Source organism: Lutra lutra, chromosome 18, assembly GCF_902655055.1.
Source record: "Lutra lutra chromosome 18, mLutLut1.2, whole genome shotgun sequence".
Classification (NCBI taxonomy): Eukaryota; Metazoa; Chordata; class Mammalia; order Carnivora; family Mustelidae; genus Lutra; species Lutra lutra.
In genome coordinates, this window is record NC_062295.1 from 2,043,557 (window position 1) to 2,059,627 (window position 16,071).

The window sequence follows — 16,071 nt, forward strand, 5'->3', positions numbered from 1 at the left end:
GTGTGCCGCTCCCTCTGGCCCGTCTCTTCCAGTTCCTGGAACCATCCACTTGCCCCGAGTCCCTGCACTGCCTCCGGCCGGAGGGCTGGGAGCACGCTGGCGGTGTGCTTTCTTCTACCCCAGTCAGGTGCTGCTGAGTGTGAAGCTGCACCCCTGGCTGCGAGGTTTACTACGGCGCCTCGTCAGCACTGCCGTGTACACGGTTCAGGTCATGGGAGTTTCTTGTTCCCCAAACGTGGCATTAGGGTTTTTGCCTTTTTCAGGCTGGGTACGCCTGTCGCTCTCCACGGTTTCCAGCTCCTGGTGGTTGTACTTCTCCCTTCTGCTCCAAAGGCCCACTGGGGCCTCCCCCGAGGGCTGCATGCTTTCGGGGGGGTGGTCACTGAACACTTGGTGGGGTTTTTCCTGGGGAAGGGAGCATGGAGTCTACCAGAATAGAGCAGGGACTCCCCCAGGAACTGTGGCCGCTCAGACCTGATCGTTCTCTGTTGGCAGGGCCGTCCTGTTCATTGTGGGGTGTTTACAGCATCTCTGCGCCTACCTACCAGACGCAGCATCACTCTCTCTCTCTTCCCCGGAAGGTCTCTGGACACTGTGAACGTCCCCTGGGGCAGAACCACCCCACTCGAGAACCACTGGAATAGAAGACGGGTCAGTGGCCGCAGACTTCCTAAGACCGGGGGCTCCCGGTGGTCGGCTCCCCCGTAGCGGGCTGTGCTTCATTGTGGCCCTGGTGACTCCCAGGATGAGCCCCACTTTGGGGCAGCCAAGAGATGGAGCTGTTCTCACGCTCAGTGCTCCTGGCCAGGGAGCAGGCGCTCATTTGGGGAAGGGGCTTTGGTAGCACCTGTGGGCCGATCAGATGTGCTTGGCCCTGGGCTGCCGCAGCCTCAGGCTTGGGGGCCCCTCATCCCGTGTGTGGATGCACTGCCGGCCCCCCGGGCACTGCGGGTGTGCAGGGAGAGTGGCTGCTGCATACCGCCACGGGCAGCTGTTTGCCGGGCAAGGCCCGTCTCCCTCTGCCACTTCCGGCGAACACGGGCACCGCCTGACCTTCGAATCGCAGTTCTCCCCTCCCACCTGCTCCGGTGGCCTGGGCGGGGTCTGTGGTGCGTACTGCCCTCACGTGCGGACCAGTGGCGGAGAGGATGGGAGCGGGCGTTCTCCAGCATGATGCCCCACTTCTTCAACAGCAGCGGCAGGCCAACACGCTGCTCCGTGACACGGGGTCCGCTGGGTCAGGTCTGCATCCACCATGACAGCCCATTAGGGCGCCCGGCGGCTCAATCAGTTAAGCATCTGCCTTCCGCTCAGGTCATGATCCTGGGACCCTGGGAACAAGTCCCACTTAGGGATCCCTGCACAGCAGGAAGTCAGCTTCTCCCCCTGCTTGTTGCCATTCACTCGAGCCTGTGCTTGCCCTCTCTTACAAAAATAAGTTTTATTTATTTAAAAAAAAATACTTATTTAGGGGTGCCTGGGTGGCTCAGTGGCTTAAAGCCTCTTCCTTCAGCTCAGGTCATGATCCCAGGGTCCTGGGATCAAGTTCCACATCGGGCTCTCTGCTCAGCAGGGAGCCTGCTTCCTCCTCTCTCTCTGCCTGCCTCTCTGCCTACTTGTGATCTCTGTCAAATAAATAAATAAAATATTTTTTTAAAAAATTTATTTATTGGGGCGCCTGAGTGGCTCAGTGGGTTGGGTTGAGCTTCTGCCTTCGGCTCAGGTCATGATCTCAGGGTCCTGGGATCGAGCCCCGCATTAGGCTCTCTGCTCAGTGGGGAACCTGCTCTTCCCTCTCTCTGCCTCTCTGCCTACTTGTGATCTCTCTCTCTGTGTCAAATAAATAAATAAAATCCTTCTAAAAATTTATTTATTTATTTGACAGAGCACAACTAGGCAGAGTGAGAGGGAGAAGTGGGCTCCCCACTGAGCAGAGAGCCTGATGCGGAACTTGATCCCAGGACTCAGGGTCCACAACCCGAGCCAAAGGCCGATGCCCAACCGACTGAGCCACCCAGGCGTCCCACAAAAATAAATTAAAAAATAATCTTAGAAGAGACAATAACCCAGCCCATTAGTTTCCAGTGTGCCCCAGAGCCTGGGAACAGGCAGGGGTGTGTACCATGGGCTGCCCTGCCTGGGGGGGGGGCCTCTCGGGGGCAGTGCTCTACTTGGAGATCTCTCCTGGAGACCTTTTAACAGCCATAGCCACCACTTTGATGAGAGAAAGCCCTCGGGAGCACATGCTTGTAAAGCAGAGTCTCAGCAGCCGTGCCTGGTCGTCGTTCTGGGGTCTGCCGTTGGCGTTGGGCAGTTTGCCGTCAGGATGTCGGTGCTGAAGGCAGCTTTTCTCGGTAAGTGCTCCTGAAGCTGGCCTCCTCCTTAGCGTCCCTTGCGGAGTGTTTGATGTCAGGCTCCTTAGTCCTCACCATAGCCAGTTTGCTGGGTGGGGGTTGTCCCACCGGGTCCTCAGTGCCCCCTTGCTGTCTGTGGTGCTGGACGGCTGCTCCCTGCAGTGCGTGGCCGCCTCAGGCCTTGGCTGACCTTTGGCAAACTCTTCACTGCTCTTGGATGTCGCCTGCCACACATCCCAGGCCTGAGGTTCTGCCCACCTCGAAGAAGCCATGGGCTGTCCCCCACCTGTGCCAACCCATCCACATGAAGATATGTCAGTGCCTTTGCTGGAACTGTCATTGAGTCCGGAATCTTGTCCACGCATAATTAACGTTCTCAGGAATCAGCCGGTCATAATGTCGGTCTTCATTAACTTCATGTTTGAGGGTTTCTTGGGTCAGCATTCCTCTTGTTGGTTTTGAATTAAAAGCGGCATGTGTCACGGTCTCGTGCGTCTCTGCTGTCTCCTTGAGGCCTGCTTGACAGGAGGCTGGGCATACCCCGTGGACTTAGGTGAGGCCGTGTTGATCTGATTTACACACTGCTGGGACAGGTGCAGGGGTGGGGGTAGGAGCAACAGAGACAGGCCTCACTCTCCCCTCCTCTACCCCATGGGGGCCTGTGGCCAGATTAGTTCACGGCACCGCTGTCATGCCCGGGACTGTACTGTTGGAAGTGCTGGCTCCTTCCCACTTCCCTTCCCTGGGCCTGGGCCTGAGGGTCTACACCCGGGATGACCCTGAGGCCCAGCAAGCAGGTACCCTTAGTTGTGTCCAGGAGTCCCATGAGCGCCCAGGGCTCTGTGTGCATAGCCCTCCCTGGCTGTGTAGCTCGCCTGACTTGCGAGGACGGTCCAGGCCTGTCACGGTTCCTGCTGGGCCTTTGCCTGCACACTGACTCTTCCCCACTGAACTGTCCCCGAGAACAGAGAAGTTGCTGCTCATCTCTGGCGGGAAGTTACTGAATCTGATTATGCTTCTGTTGCGTTGCACGCTTTCTTATAAAGGAACAAACCGTTAGGGCACGGACTGAACCTCAGCTTGGGCCAACCCTTGGTACCCTCTGTGTGTGCGGTGGAGTGTTGTGAAATGTGTGAGCCATAGAGCGTTCAAGAACCCGGCCTCTTTCCATAAATAAAGGGTGCACTTGGGCTCGCAGTCCCGCTGGAGGACCCGTCCCGCTGGTCACGTTTGTGCTGTGCGCTCCGTTTAAAAGCTCAGATTCTCTTAGGTGTTTTTACCCAGTCAGTCATTCTCCACATGTTCACTGGGACTGGGTGTTGGGTCGTGTCTTCGTGCTGGTCACAGGCGCAGCTCCTCTTTATTCCCTCTCTCGGGCGCTGTGCTGTGTTTGTAATGAATTGAAAGTTTGTGACAACCCTGAGCAAGTCTGTCAGTGCCTTTTTTCCAATGGCATTTGCTCATTTTGTGTCTCTCCCTCACATCTTGGTAATTCTCACAACATTTCAAACTTTCTCATTATTACCATTTTGTTGGTGATGATACGTGATCAGTGATTACAACTTCCTGAAAGCTCGGATGATAGCGCGCTCTCTCTCTCTCTCTCTCTTTTTTTTTTTTTTTTTTTAAAGATTTTTTATTTATTTATTTGACAGAGAGAGATCACAAGTAGGCAGAGAGGCAGGCAGAGAGAGAGAGAGGGAAGCAGGCTCCCTGCCGAGCAGAGAGCCTGATGTGGGGCTCGATCCCAGGACCCTGAGATCATGACCTGAGCCGAAGGCAGCGGCTTAACCCACTGAGCCACCCAGGCGCCCCGATCTCTCTCTTTTTTTTTTAAATAAGCTCTATGCACCCAGTGTGGGGCTTGAACTCATGGTCCACCAGTCGAGCCAGCTAGGTTTCCTGATGGTTAGCATTTTTTAGCAATAAAGTATTTTTTATTTAAGGCACGGACATTGTTTTTTTGACATAATACTACCGGATGCTTAGTAGACCATGGTAGAGGTACACATAATTTTATATGTACTGGGAAACCAGGAAGTTCGTTTGACTCACTTTCTTGTGACAGTCACTCTCTTGCCGTGGTCTGAAATCGAACCCCCATTATGTCCGAGGTAGGCCTGCTCCTTGCCTGCAGCTCAGATGCTCTCCGCAGACCTATACGTGGTGCACCCCCGGCGTTGGTGGGGATTCCTTGGCTGAGCATAGTGTGTCCTCAGGGCTGACCCTGCCTGAGTCAGGCTTCCCGGGCCGGCCTGCTGCAGGGAGAGGGGCTCAGGCAGCACTGTGGGCGCTGACCGGTCTCCTGCCGCCTCTGCCTCTGCCCTCATCGTGTCGGAGCACGGGATGTTCTCTTTAGATTGGTTTTTGACTTGATTTCAAAACTCATCTCAGGATGAGTTTGTCCTTTGGCTCTCCTCTCGTGGTGGCTGAGCTGTCACCCAGGGCACACTCCTGGCTACCAGGCCCACCTGTCCTTCCTGTTGGTGGCACGCTTTCTGCAGGACTGGTTTCTTCAGTTTCCTGTGTGTCTCCTTTCCCTATTTAAATGGAGAGGAAATGTCTATCCTTTATGAACAAACAGTATAAGAAACAGAGCTCTGTATGACCAGTCCCTTAGTTACTCAGATTTATAAAATGAAATGTTCCGTTGTAATTAGCCTGCTTTTATAGTTAGAGTAGTGATAGACTTCTTATCACCTGTGTGCACCCTTAAAGACTCGGGACCCGTTTGGGCTTACTCTCATTAGCTGTACTTGCTGATCTCTTTTCAGGGTTTGCACGATCACAGCTTGGCTACTGACAGCCCCTGTAGGCCATTTCCCCACTCTTTCCTCCTACGAAGGCCTTCTCCCTTTCAGACATAGCAAGGGATTCTGGTACCACATTCTCTTTCTCTGTTTTAAGACAGAGTTAACCACTGCCCTGTGTTGTTTGTGTGTGTGTGTGTGCGTGTGTGTGTGTGTGTTCCTGAGCTCTTTTAGTGGGGAGCACTGTTAGAAGCAGTCTGGATGCTCTGGGTTCATTTTGTGGTGTTCTCCAACAGTCTGGCTGTGGGTAGGCTCCTGATGTCACTGCTGGAACACTCCAGAGTCAGAGCTGGGAAGGGCAGTCTTCATGCTTGTGGGTGAGCTTGTATGTATTTTTGATTTAACTTTAAGACTATCTCATCCTTTTTTTTTTTTCTCCTCCAAGATTTTATTTATTTATTTATTTGAGAGAGAGACCAAGTACAAGCACGGTGGATGGGTAGAGGGAGAGGGAGAAGCAGGCTCTGTGCTGAGCAGAGAGCCCGATCCAGGGCTCGATCCCAGGACCCCGAGATCACGACCTGAACTGAAGGCAGGTGCTTAAGTGACTGAGCCACCTAGGTGCCCCGTCTAATCCTTTCTTTTTATTTTTTTTATTATTTTTTTAAGATTTTATTTGACACAGAGAGAGATCACAAGTAGGCAGAGATGCAGGCAGAGAGAAGGGTGGGAGAAGCAGGCTCCCTGCTGAGCAGAGAGCCTAATTCGGGGCTCCATCCCAGGACCCTGAGATCATGACCTCAGCCGAAGGCAGAGGCTTAACCCATTGAGCCGCCTCGGTGCCCCTGTGTCTAACCCTTTCTTAATGCCCACCTAAACTTCTACTCTTTTCTTCTCCCGTCTGTGTCGTATTTCTTTGTGTCTCATTGGCAACTGTTCTGTCATTGCCTTCCTCACACATTACCACGTTGCTTTCCAGAAGACCTGGTACCAGCATCATGAGTTCGTGGTGCCAGCCGCAGGTAGAGCGGTGCCTTTTTTTTCATGGCTTTGCCAGCTTTTGGCGTTCCTCTGTGTGGTGAACATATTTAATTGTCGTTAATATGTATCTGTCTGTCCTCCATCCTCTCCCGTAATCGCAAACTTCCAGCGCCATCTCTGGTCTCTTTAAGGTGTCTTTGGATACCTTGCATGTTTTCATCTCTTGGTGCCTTGAGTTTTTTTGGTGCCTTTCTGTTGTCCATTTCTTCATCTAAAGTCTTGATGGTTTATAAATTTGAATGAGCTCTTGTATGTAACTGAATGCAGTCATATGTGATACAGCTGTTTTAGCAGCTTATTGAGATGTAGTTTGTGGACTGTACAGTTCACCTATTTAAATAATTCAGTGGGTTTTAGTGTGTTCACAGGGTCATAGAGCCATCATCACGATCTAGTTCCAGAGCATTTTCAAGACCTTACAAAGAAACCCAAGACCCATTAGCAGGCCGCCCCCCGCCCTGCGTCCTGCCCGCAGCCCCTGATGACCAGACCACCCATCTGCTTTCTGTCTGTGGGTCCGCCTCTTCTGGACAGCTCATGGGCATGGGATCCCATAGTGCATGGCCTGTTGTGTCTGGCCCTTCTGATGGAGCATGGTGTCTCCCACGTTCATTTATGTCGTAGCATGTATCAGTGTTTCCTCTTCATAGCTGAACAGTACTCAGTTTTCATGGCGGCTAGACTGTGTTTGTTCATCCATTTACCCGTTGGTGGACATCTGGGCTGTGTTCACCTTTTGGCCGTTAGGTGTCCTGCTGCTGTCAGCATTCTTGTACAGGTTTCCTGTGGACATAGGTTTGCTTGTCTCCGGGTGCACACCTAAGCTGGGAATTCCTCGCTTTCGTGGTGCCTGTTGCCTCCTGAGGAACTGCCAGACTGTCTGCCGAAACCACGGCGCCGGGTCACACACCTAGCAGCAGTGCCTGGAGGTCCCGACTTCCCCACAGCCTCACCAGCACTTGTCACTGTCTGTTGTGTGATGCTGGCGCCCTCGTGGGTGTCAGGAGGAATCTCCTCACGGCTCTGATGTGCGTTTCTATAGTGACGGTGCTGTTGGGCATCTCTTCGCGTGCTTATTGGCTATTTGTCTATCTTTTCAGAGAAATGTTTATTCAGATCCCTTGCCTGGTTTTTAAGTGTGTGTGAGTGAATGTGTGTGTGTGTGTGTGTTTTATTGGGTTGTAAGAGCTCTGTGTCATCTGCATACAAGTCCCTTAGCAGATGCGTGATTTGCACGTACTTTCTTCCATAGATTGTCTTTTCACTTTATTATTTTATAAAATATTTTATTTATTTATTTGACAGAGAAAGAGAGCACAAGTAGGCAGAGCAGCAGACTGAGGGAGAGGGAGAAGCAGGCTCTCCTCTAAGCAGGGAGCCTGAACTGGGGCTGGATCTCAGGACCCTGAGATCATGACCTAAGCCAAAGGCAGTGGCTTAACCCAGTGAGCCACCCAGGTGTCCCATCTTTTCACTTTCTCTCTCTCTCTCTCTTTTCTTTTTTTTTTTTAAGATATTTATTTATTTATTTGACAGAGATCACAAGTAGGCAGAGAGGCAGGTGGAAAGAGAGGAGGAAGCAGGCTCACCGCCGAGCAGAGAGCCTGATGCGGGGCTCGATCCCAGGACCCTGATATCATGACCTGAGCCGAAGGCAGAGGCTTAACTCACTGAGCCACCCAGGCGCCCCCCATCTTTTCACTTTCTTAATGGTGATTTTGAAGCACAGAAGTTTTTAATTTTGGTGAAGTCCCTTTGATCCGTGGTTTTGTTTTATTTTTTGTTTTTGTTGTTTGTGCTTTTGGTCTCATATCTAAGAAGGTATTGCCAAGGTCAGGAAGATTTACTCATATATTTTCTTCTAAGAGTTTTATAGTTTTCGTTTTTACGTGTAGATCTTTGGTAAATTTGAGCTAGGTTTTGTATATGATACAGGAAAGGCATTCGGCTTCATTCTTTTTGTGTGTGGCTATGCGTTTGTTGGAAAGAATGTCCCTACTCACTAAGGGTCATGGTGCCCTTCTCAAATATGAGTAGATTGTAGACATCTAGGCCTCCTCTCCTAAACTCTCCTACGCTCCTCTCTGCGTGACCACCCTGTTCTGGTTACTGTAGCTTTGTTTCTAAGGTCGTGTGGGTAAGCTGGTTCAGCTTTGTTCGTTTCTGAGATTGTTTGTTCTGTGTCCCATGTGAATTTTAGGACCGGCTTACAATTTCTGCAAAGAAGCCAGCCGGGGAGTTAGTAGAGATTCCATGGAATAAGTTTTAAAATTTGTTAAATTTTGGGGGCGCCTTGGTGGCTCAGTGGGTTAAAGCATCTGCCTTTGGCTCAGGTCATGATCTCAGGGTCCTGAGATGGAGCCCCGCATCGGGCTCTCTGCTCAGCGGGGAGCCTGCGTCTCCCTCTCTCTCTGCCTTCCTCTTTGCATACTTGTACTTTCTCTCTGTAAAATAAATAAATAAAATCTTTAAAAAAAATAAAATTTGCTAAATTTTGAATTTGTTTAAATAATTTAAAAACCCGAAACTCTACCTGGCCTGAAGGTACCTTTGGTTGGAGTGAGCCTCTGGGTTCTAGAACAGGCAGTTTCCCAGGTGTTAACCAGTTACTCCACTGCTGTCTTTTTTTGAGAAGCTTATATAACCAAATCTAACTTTCTTTTTGAAGTAGGCCCCACACCCAGTAAGGACTCAACATGAGGCTTGAACTCACGACCCCGAGATCCTGACCTGAGCTGAGCCCAAGAGTCGGGCACTGAACTGGCAGAGCCACCCAGGCACCCTCAGCTGTAGCTTTTGTGTACAACTGACGGTCCTGGAGTCCTCTTCCCACGAAGTTCTGCTTCCGTGCTCTAGCGCTGCTGGGCTGAAATTCTGTTTCGTTGTGCAGTTTTAAGCCAGTCTGTGTGTTCAGGCCCTAATTGAGTTCCTTCTGTGTGTCCAGCCTGTATGAGGTGTGGGTGGGTGAGTCGGCGAGGAGCTCCAGGTGGGGACGCCGTGGTCAGAGTTCGGGCTGGCTTCCTCTGGGAGCTGGGGCTGGCTGCTGGGGGCACTGAGGTTGGGCCGTGATGGGAAGGCGCAACTGGCCATGGCAGGGGCTGGTTGGAGAGTCACTCGGTTCTGATGGAGGAGAGTGAGGGCGGATAGGATCTGGATAGTGGGGTTGCTGGGCACAGGGACGGGGTGTGGGGGCTGGGATTTGAGCAGGGAAGGGATTGCAGGAGAGCAGTGGCCTGAACCCTGTGGCAGAACGTCAGATGCCTTGCCCTGCACTTGGTGTTCGTATTTCAACAGTGTTACCACTTCAGTTCATACATGTAGGAAAAGTGAGCCACTGTGAATCTTACCCCTTTTTCCTGTGTCCGCCAGTACGACACCGTTCCTATTCAGTCCAGCGTGGTGTTATGTGCTTGCCCGTCCCCATCAATGGTGAGGACCCAGACTGAGTCCGGCACGGCCCCTGGCATCCCGAGCGGCGGCAGCAGACAGGGCCCTACCATGGACAGCACCGCGGCTGCGCCCCGCCCGAGCGCGAGCTCCCTGCAGCACACCGCCCAGCCGCCGCCACAGCCTCGGAAGAAACGGCCTGAAGACTTCAAATTTGGGAAAATTCTTGGTGAAGGCTCTTTTTCCACAGTGAGTACCTGCTGCTGCTGTTTCCTCAATGAGTATATTTTCCTTGGGAAGCCTGCCTTTCCTCAGGGCTTGGAGCTAGGGGACCACGTGACCTGGGTGGTAGTCTTCCCCAGGCGAGGGTCTCCGGCCTCTCTGGGGTTCTACTCCAGTTGCGAGGGTGATTTGGGGCCGCCTACCACCCAGAGAATCACGTGGGTGAGATCCCTAAGCCATGATTTTTGAAGACAAAAGCTGTAAAAGGCATCTGTCTGTTGGTCTTTCTGTTGTTGGTCTGGTTTGGGGTTTGATGCAGTTAGTTTTTACCCTAACCTGTCATCGACAGATCTCACCTGCGTCCTGTGTCCCGTCAGCCCTCCCCAGCCCTCCCTTCGTTTGAAAGTGTCAGTATCAGTGTCTCTTCAGACTTTTCAGGAAACACTTAATGACCTTTACTCTTTCTCTGTTATTTAAAACAATGCATAAATCGGCACAGCCTTGACCCCCGCTGGAGGCACAGCCCCAGACCTGCTAGCCTCCAGGTTCTCGGTCTCCGTGTCAGTCAGCACCTCTGTTTGCTACCTGAGCCACTTGTGCCTGTCTTGTGGTGTTCTTTTCCTTTTCAAGCAAAGAAGTGAAGGTTCAGAGCAGCCCCTTTGCGGAGGTGGGAGCCCCACGTAGCTGTGATGGGGCCGGGGGCTTGCGCAGGCTTGGGGGCGGCCTGGGCATCAGCACGCCCTGCAGATGGCCGGGGCCTTCTTGGCCGGCCTCCGGGGAGAAACCTCATGTGAAACCTGTTTCGCTTTTCTCTTTTTACATTCATGAAATGTCACAAGATATAACGAAGAACGTGAAGTTTTATAGCTCACCCATGTTGCCAACTTGGTTTTAATCAGTGTTAACTTTTTTTCCCCATGTGTGTGTATATATACACACGGGGAACAAATATATGTATTTGTATGTATTTATATATATATATATGTATATATATATATATATATAGTACGTACATATATATGTACGTATTTAAGATTCTGTTTATTTATTTAAATTATTTATTTATTTATTTCAGAGAGAGAGAGAGATCACAAGCAGGCAGAGAGGCAGGCAGAGGGGTGGGGAGGGGGAAGCAGGCCCCCTGCTGAGCAGAGAGCCCGATGTGGGGCTCCATCCCAGGACCCTGAGATCATGACCTGAGCCGAAGGCAGAGGCTTAACCCACTGAGCCACCCATCCGCCCCGATTCTGTTTATTTATTTGAGAGTGAGCGAGCCTGAGCATGTGCGCTCAAATGGGGAAGGCAAGGGAGCAGGGAGCCCGATGCAGCGCTCGATCCCAGGACCCTAGGATCATGACCCGAGCAGAAGGCAGACGCCTGACTGAGCCACCCAGGCGCCTCCCCTTATATTTTAATTTAGATTTTTTTTATTGGCCGTTTCTGTTTAAATTACCAAACAGTTGTGCCCACATGATAACAGTCTTCAACTATGAGGATAGTTCCCAGTAGTTCTGGTAACTCACAGATCTTCTCAGAAAGAAGAAACTGTTTTGAAAAGAACCTTGGCTGTTCCGCACCGTTACTGAAGAGTCCGGTAAAAGAAGCAGCGTTCTCCCTCTCTCAGTTCTGCTTCATGGACATTTATCTCGACTCATGAATGAGGGCTTATTTATGAAACTCCCCCTTGTCTGTGGGTCTGCACAGCAGGTAAAAGTAGGCCCCGTCCATTCTGGATGATGCAGTCCTGATGTTGGAAGGGCCCAGCTGTGATGCTTGCCTCCCTGCGCCTTTCGAAGCAGGTTGCCCGGGAGGAGCCCCGGGAGCTGCAGGCTCCTTCCTGGCGCTGCGTGTAGTCCCGCTGCTCTGGGCCTCAGATGATATGTGCTACCCTCAGGTCTTCTTCATCGCTCCGGAAATAGAGACCACTTAAAATTAGATTTCTAGAGGAGGGGGGAGGACAAGCGGCCGTTCCCAGCCTGATCAGGATCTGCACTTGGCCAAGCCTGGCCCCGGGGAGTGTGGAGGCCCAGCCTGCTGCTGCCTGGCTCCCTGGGGATGATGTTGACGTCCAGATGAGCTCTGCTGTTGGCCCCACGGTGACAGAGGGATGTGTCATGCCTTGTTCCCTGGAAGAGGGATACTCCCTGCCCTGTGCCCATAGGGAAACCTGCACGTGAAATATTGAATTCACAAAGCAAGAGAGATTTCCTAAGTGCCTTCTTCAGAAAAGATCCTGTTAATTACTAGTGCTTTCTGATATTTCTTTCTTCCTCTTTCCTCCTTCCTTGTAGCTAGCACATGCTCCTGTGAAGAAACTTAACATTTCATAAACGCATGCCCCAGTGCTTGAGAGCAGCCCACACAGGTGCATTCCTTCCGCAAGATCTCTGAGATCTTTCCATTTGAGCACATAAAATCCAAACCCATTCTTCTTAATCACTGCAGGTCGTTTCACACAGTGTTTTCCCCAGATCGCTTCTGGTGAGTCTGTTGGAGAATTCTGTAATGCGATGAGTCTGGCCTCCAAAGGTGTTCCCTGAGGGGAGGCCCAGGGATTCCCCCAGGATCCGGACAGGTTTCCATCTGCACTCTGATCTTCGGACCATCCTTCCTCCAGGTGTCTGGTGGGGGGGACCGGCGCCATCCGCCTCAGCTGGCTGTGGTGGGTCGGGTGCCCCAGCTTCCCGGCCAACGGGCCTCATCAGGCCTGTGGAAATTGGTACCCACTTGTGCCCAAAGGTTGCTTGTGTAGAAATCTCTTTTCCACGTTGTGCTATACCCTGTTGGCTCTCTGTCCCCAAAGTGGAGTGTGACTACAGGCCTTAGGTGTGCAGCCGAGAAAGCCCGCCAGGAGTGGGATCGCACCCTGGGTGGGAGGCGCGCTGTGCAGCAGGCACCTCCGTGGGCCTCATGGGCCTTGGTTTCCTGGGCCCTTGACAGCAGGGACAGTGTTTACCGTCCCCGAGTGCAGCACTGAAATGTGTGGTCACAGTTCTTTGTAAAAGCCCAAATTCAGGGCAGCTTATCACAGTGAACATAACTGAGAGCATATTCTAAAAGTTATTTTTTGAAGGTGTTCCCAGGACCGATCTGGGCTATTATTTGCTGTTTCTGTCTCCTGTTTGTGGGGGTGACGTTAGTCCAGGATATTCCTGAATGCATAGGTCACTGCGCCCTGGGAACTCAGCAGCTGATGGAAAGCCTTCTGAGGACCCTTGATTGATCTGTGCGTTTGCTGTTCATTAGAACACAGTAACTTCATCGTTAATATCCAGCCAGATTTTTAGCACAGGACCAATATGTTTTAACGTAATTTCAAATATTTAAATGTAATTTAATGGTGGGGGCAGGTTAGCCTGTGTGGTCAGCCTCAAGATAACACGTGAGAGTTGACGCCCGGGTTATACTGAGTGTTTTTTCTCTTCTCTTTCCCTCTTTTCTTCCCAAACCAGGTTGTCCTGGCCCGAGAACTGGCAACCTCAAGGGAATATGCTAGTAAGTACTGACCCCGGGGCTGCGCTTCCGGGGTACAGGTGAGGGCGTGTGCCGGCGGCCCGGCCTCCCAGCACCTGGAGGCTCTGTGCTGATTTCAGGGGTGGGATGCTGGTGGTCTTAGAGACCACAAACCCGATGGGTAGGTTTTGTGAAAAACTTTAATTTGTATCAGTTACTTTGATGAGTTTTGTTTTTAGTATATTTTCTTAAACCATTATTAATCGTAGTAACTTGCTTCTCTCTTACTTTAAGTTAAAATTCTAGAGAAACGTCACATTATCAAAGAGAACAAGGTCCCGTATGTAACCAGAGAGAGAGACGTGATGTCACGCCTGGATCACCCGTTCTTTGTTAAACTTTACTTCACATTTCAGGATGATGAAAAGCTATGTATCCTTTGAACAGTCAGAGGCTTCTGAAGTCATACCAGTGACCCCGTATGGTTTTGGAGTCGTGGCCCCGCTGTTTATGTTCACAAGTCGTTTCTTTCCTGGAAAGGACAGGGTGGCATAATCTCAATGCGGATGAATTCACGTCACTTTGCTTTGGGAGCCCCTGGGATTGCTGGTGTTCACTGAAGTAGAATGTTACTTCAAAAGAAGTCATCACAAGCCTTTTTGAGGTTTTTTTGTTCATAAACAATCTAAAGGATTGTTAGGATTTTTAACCCTGTGGCTGCTAGACATTTATTCAGAGGCATTCCCTCTTCCTCTAACTGGTGTCCTTGGGATATCCATCAGATGTCAGGTCCTCCGCTCAAAGCAGGGCAGTGAGGGAGGAAAAAGGATCTTGGGTGCCCAGGGCGCCTCTCTGCTCTCTTTGGCCCATGGGTATGGGGTCTGTTTGGAAGGGACCGCTTTATCAGGCGTAGCCCCCAAGTGAGAAGTCCAGGGAGCCACCCACAGGAGTCCAGAGTCTTTCCCACAGTACCCAGAACGCTGTCCTCCCCAGGCCATCCAGCCTCCCTCCCTCTTTCCTGCCCTCCGTCCTCCCCGTGGCTCCCACCCCAGTTTGCTCTCTGCCTGTGCATGGCTCTGGTCACCCAGTGCCTCTGGCTCTCCAGCAAGGCTGTCACACACCACCGATTGCTTCTTCTGAGGGCCTCTTCTGCTCCCTGATTTCTCCACTAACCCCTGGAGCGGTGTTTTTTCCCCCTCTTTTACCTTTGCTTAGGGAGCAGGGCAGACAGTACCCTGGTCTTCAGGGTAGACCACACTGTGTTATCTTGCTCGTCCCAGGGCCTGCCCATCGCATGGCCTAGCTAGCCAGTTTCTCCTCGTTTCACAGCCCTTTCCTGTCATTTTTCCCAACCAGGACTTGCCCAGCCCCTCTGTGCCCCCATGACTCTGTCCCCGGTTCCAATAGATGCTCTTCTGGTTTCCGCTGCACTGAGAGGTCAGCTGTCACGTGGAGTTGCCTCAGGGCTTGTTCAGGCCTCGACCCCTTAATTCTTTCCCTCCTGCCCTCAGTGTCCTCAGCTTGTGCCCTACTCCTACAGAGCCGGTCCCCGTAAGGGCTTGGCTTGCCCATCCACCCCCTCTCCCCCAGGCTTTCCCCTGCCTCTTTCTACACAGATTCTTCTCGTTTAGAACTTTGCTCCATCCCGTTCCCCCTCCCGCCCCGGCCCCAGCACCATTTTCTGGCTCCTTCAGCTGTCGGCTCAATTTGTCCTTTCACTTACTGAGAAGTACTTGCTGAGTGCCAGGCCATGGGGGTATGCTGGTGAAAAGGTGAAGGCTTGGCCGTCATGGAGTCTGCATACCCAGGAGCAGTTAGACACACCCAGATCGCCAGTGCCCGTGCAGTAGACTTGGGGAGCGAGGGCAGTGAGGGCAGGTAAGAGGGTGAAGGAGAGTGCTGCTCTTGTAGCTTGGTGGTCTGCAGGGACGTGGACTTCGGCCAGAGACCTGGGTAGAGCGAGGGCTAGAAGCTGGCTTGCTGGTGGAGTGACAAAGCTGGTCAGGGGCCAGCTTTTCCTCCCCTAGAGGCCTGACAAGAGTTACGGATTTTCTTCTAAGTGCGCTGGGAGCCCCGAGTGCTAGAGCAGAGCAGCCATTTGCTGTGATCGTGGCTGGTGCCACCCTGAAGGCTCCTGTGAGGAAGCTGGGCAAGGGGCAGTGCAGTCAGCCTGGCTCCTGGGTGTGGGGCTTCGGGCCGGGGTGCCCGGGGGTGCTGGGAGCGAGCCAGAAGAGACCAAGGGTGAGACCAGGCTAGAGGTGTGTGTGGGGTTGGCGTTTGATGCGTTTGTGGGTGCTGACTGCTGCTGGGTTGGCGTTTGATGCGGCTGTGGGTGCTGACTGCTGCTGGGTCAGGGGTCAGGGCAGCGTGCGAGCTGGGGGCCGGGGGCGGGGGGCATCAGCAGGCTGGCCGGCCACCGCAGGGCGGTCCCTCAACAGGGAAAAGTTCTGAGGCCTGAGCCCGAGTCATCCCGACACAGAGACTAGCATGTAGGAGGCGGGGTGTTGCCCATGGGCGGAGAGGACAGACTTCGGGGGCGCAGGGCTGGTTGGTTTCCAGCGTGGGGTGCTTGGCGGCCAGGCCGGGGGCTGTGGAGTGGCCAGGCACCTGGGCCCTGGGTCTGCCCTGTGGAATGGCCCCCGTATAGGTTGTTTCGGGCTGGGGAGAGAGTTTCAGGAGAGAGAGCTGAGGAGGTCCTGGCAGCACCCGTGGTGGGTTTTGCCCAGTGGTTCCACCCTCGGGAGGGAGCAGTCAAGGGGTGTCATAGCCACGGGCATGTAGGGCAGAGGGTCCTGCCTGGTTTGTTCAGGGTTAGAGAACGTGTGCTTCTGCCTGGCTCCAGCATCAGCCCTGTCCCCACCACT

The 16,071-nt window shown here is 52.5% G+C and overlaps 1 protein-coding gene across 1 annotated transcript in view; it reads left to right on the forward strand.

Moving 5' to 3' along the window:
• The window catches only part of PDPK1 (3-phosphoinositide dependent protein kinase 1), a 74,436-nt gene that overhangs the window by 21,057 nt on the left and 37,308 nt on the right, over nt 1-16,071 (forward strand). Inside the window, exons 2-4 of the mRNA XM_047713060.1 lie at nt 9,515-9,781; nt 13,207-13,249; nt 13,502-13,639. Of these exons, the coding sequence (XP_047569016.1) occupies nt 9,515-9,781; nt 13,207-13,249; nt 13,502-13,639 (448 nt within the window). The remainder of the gene's footprint in view (nt 1-9,514; nt 9,782-13,206; nt 13,250-13,501; nt 13,640-16,071) is intronic.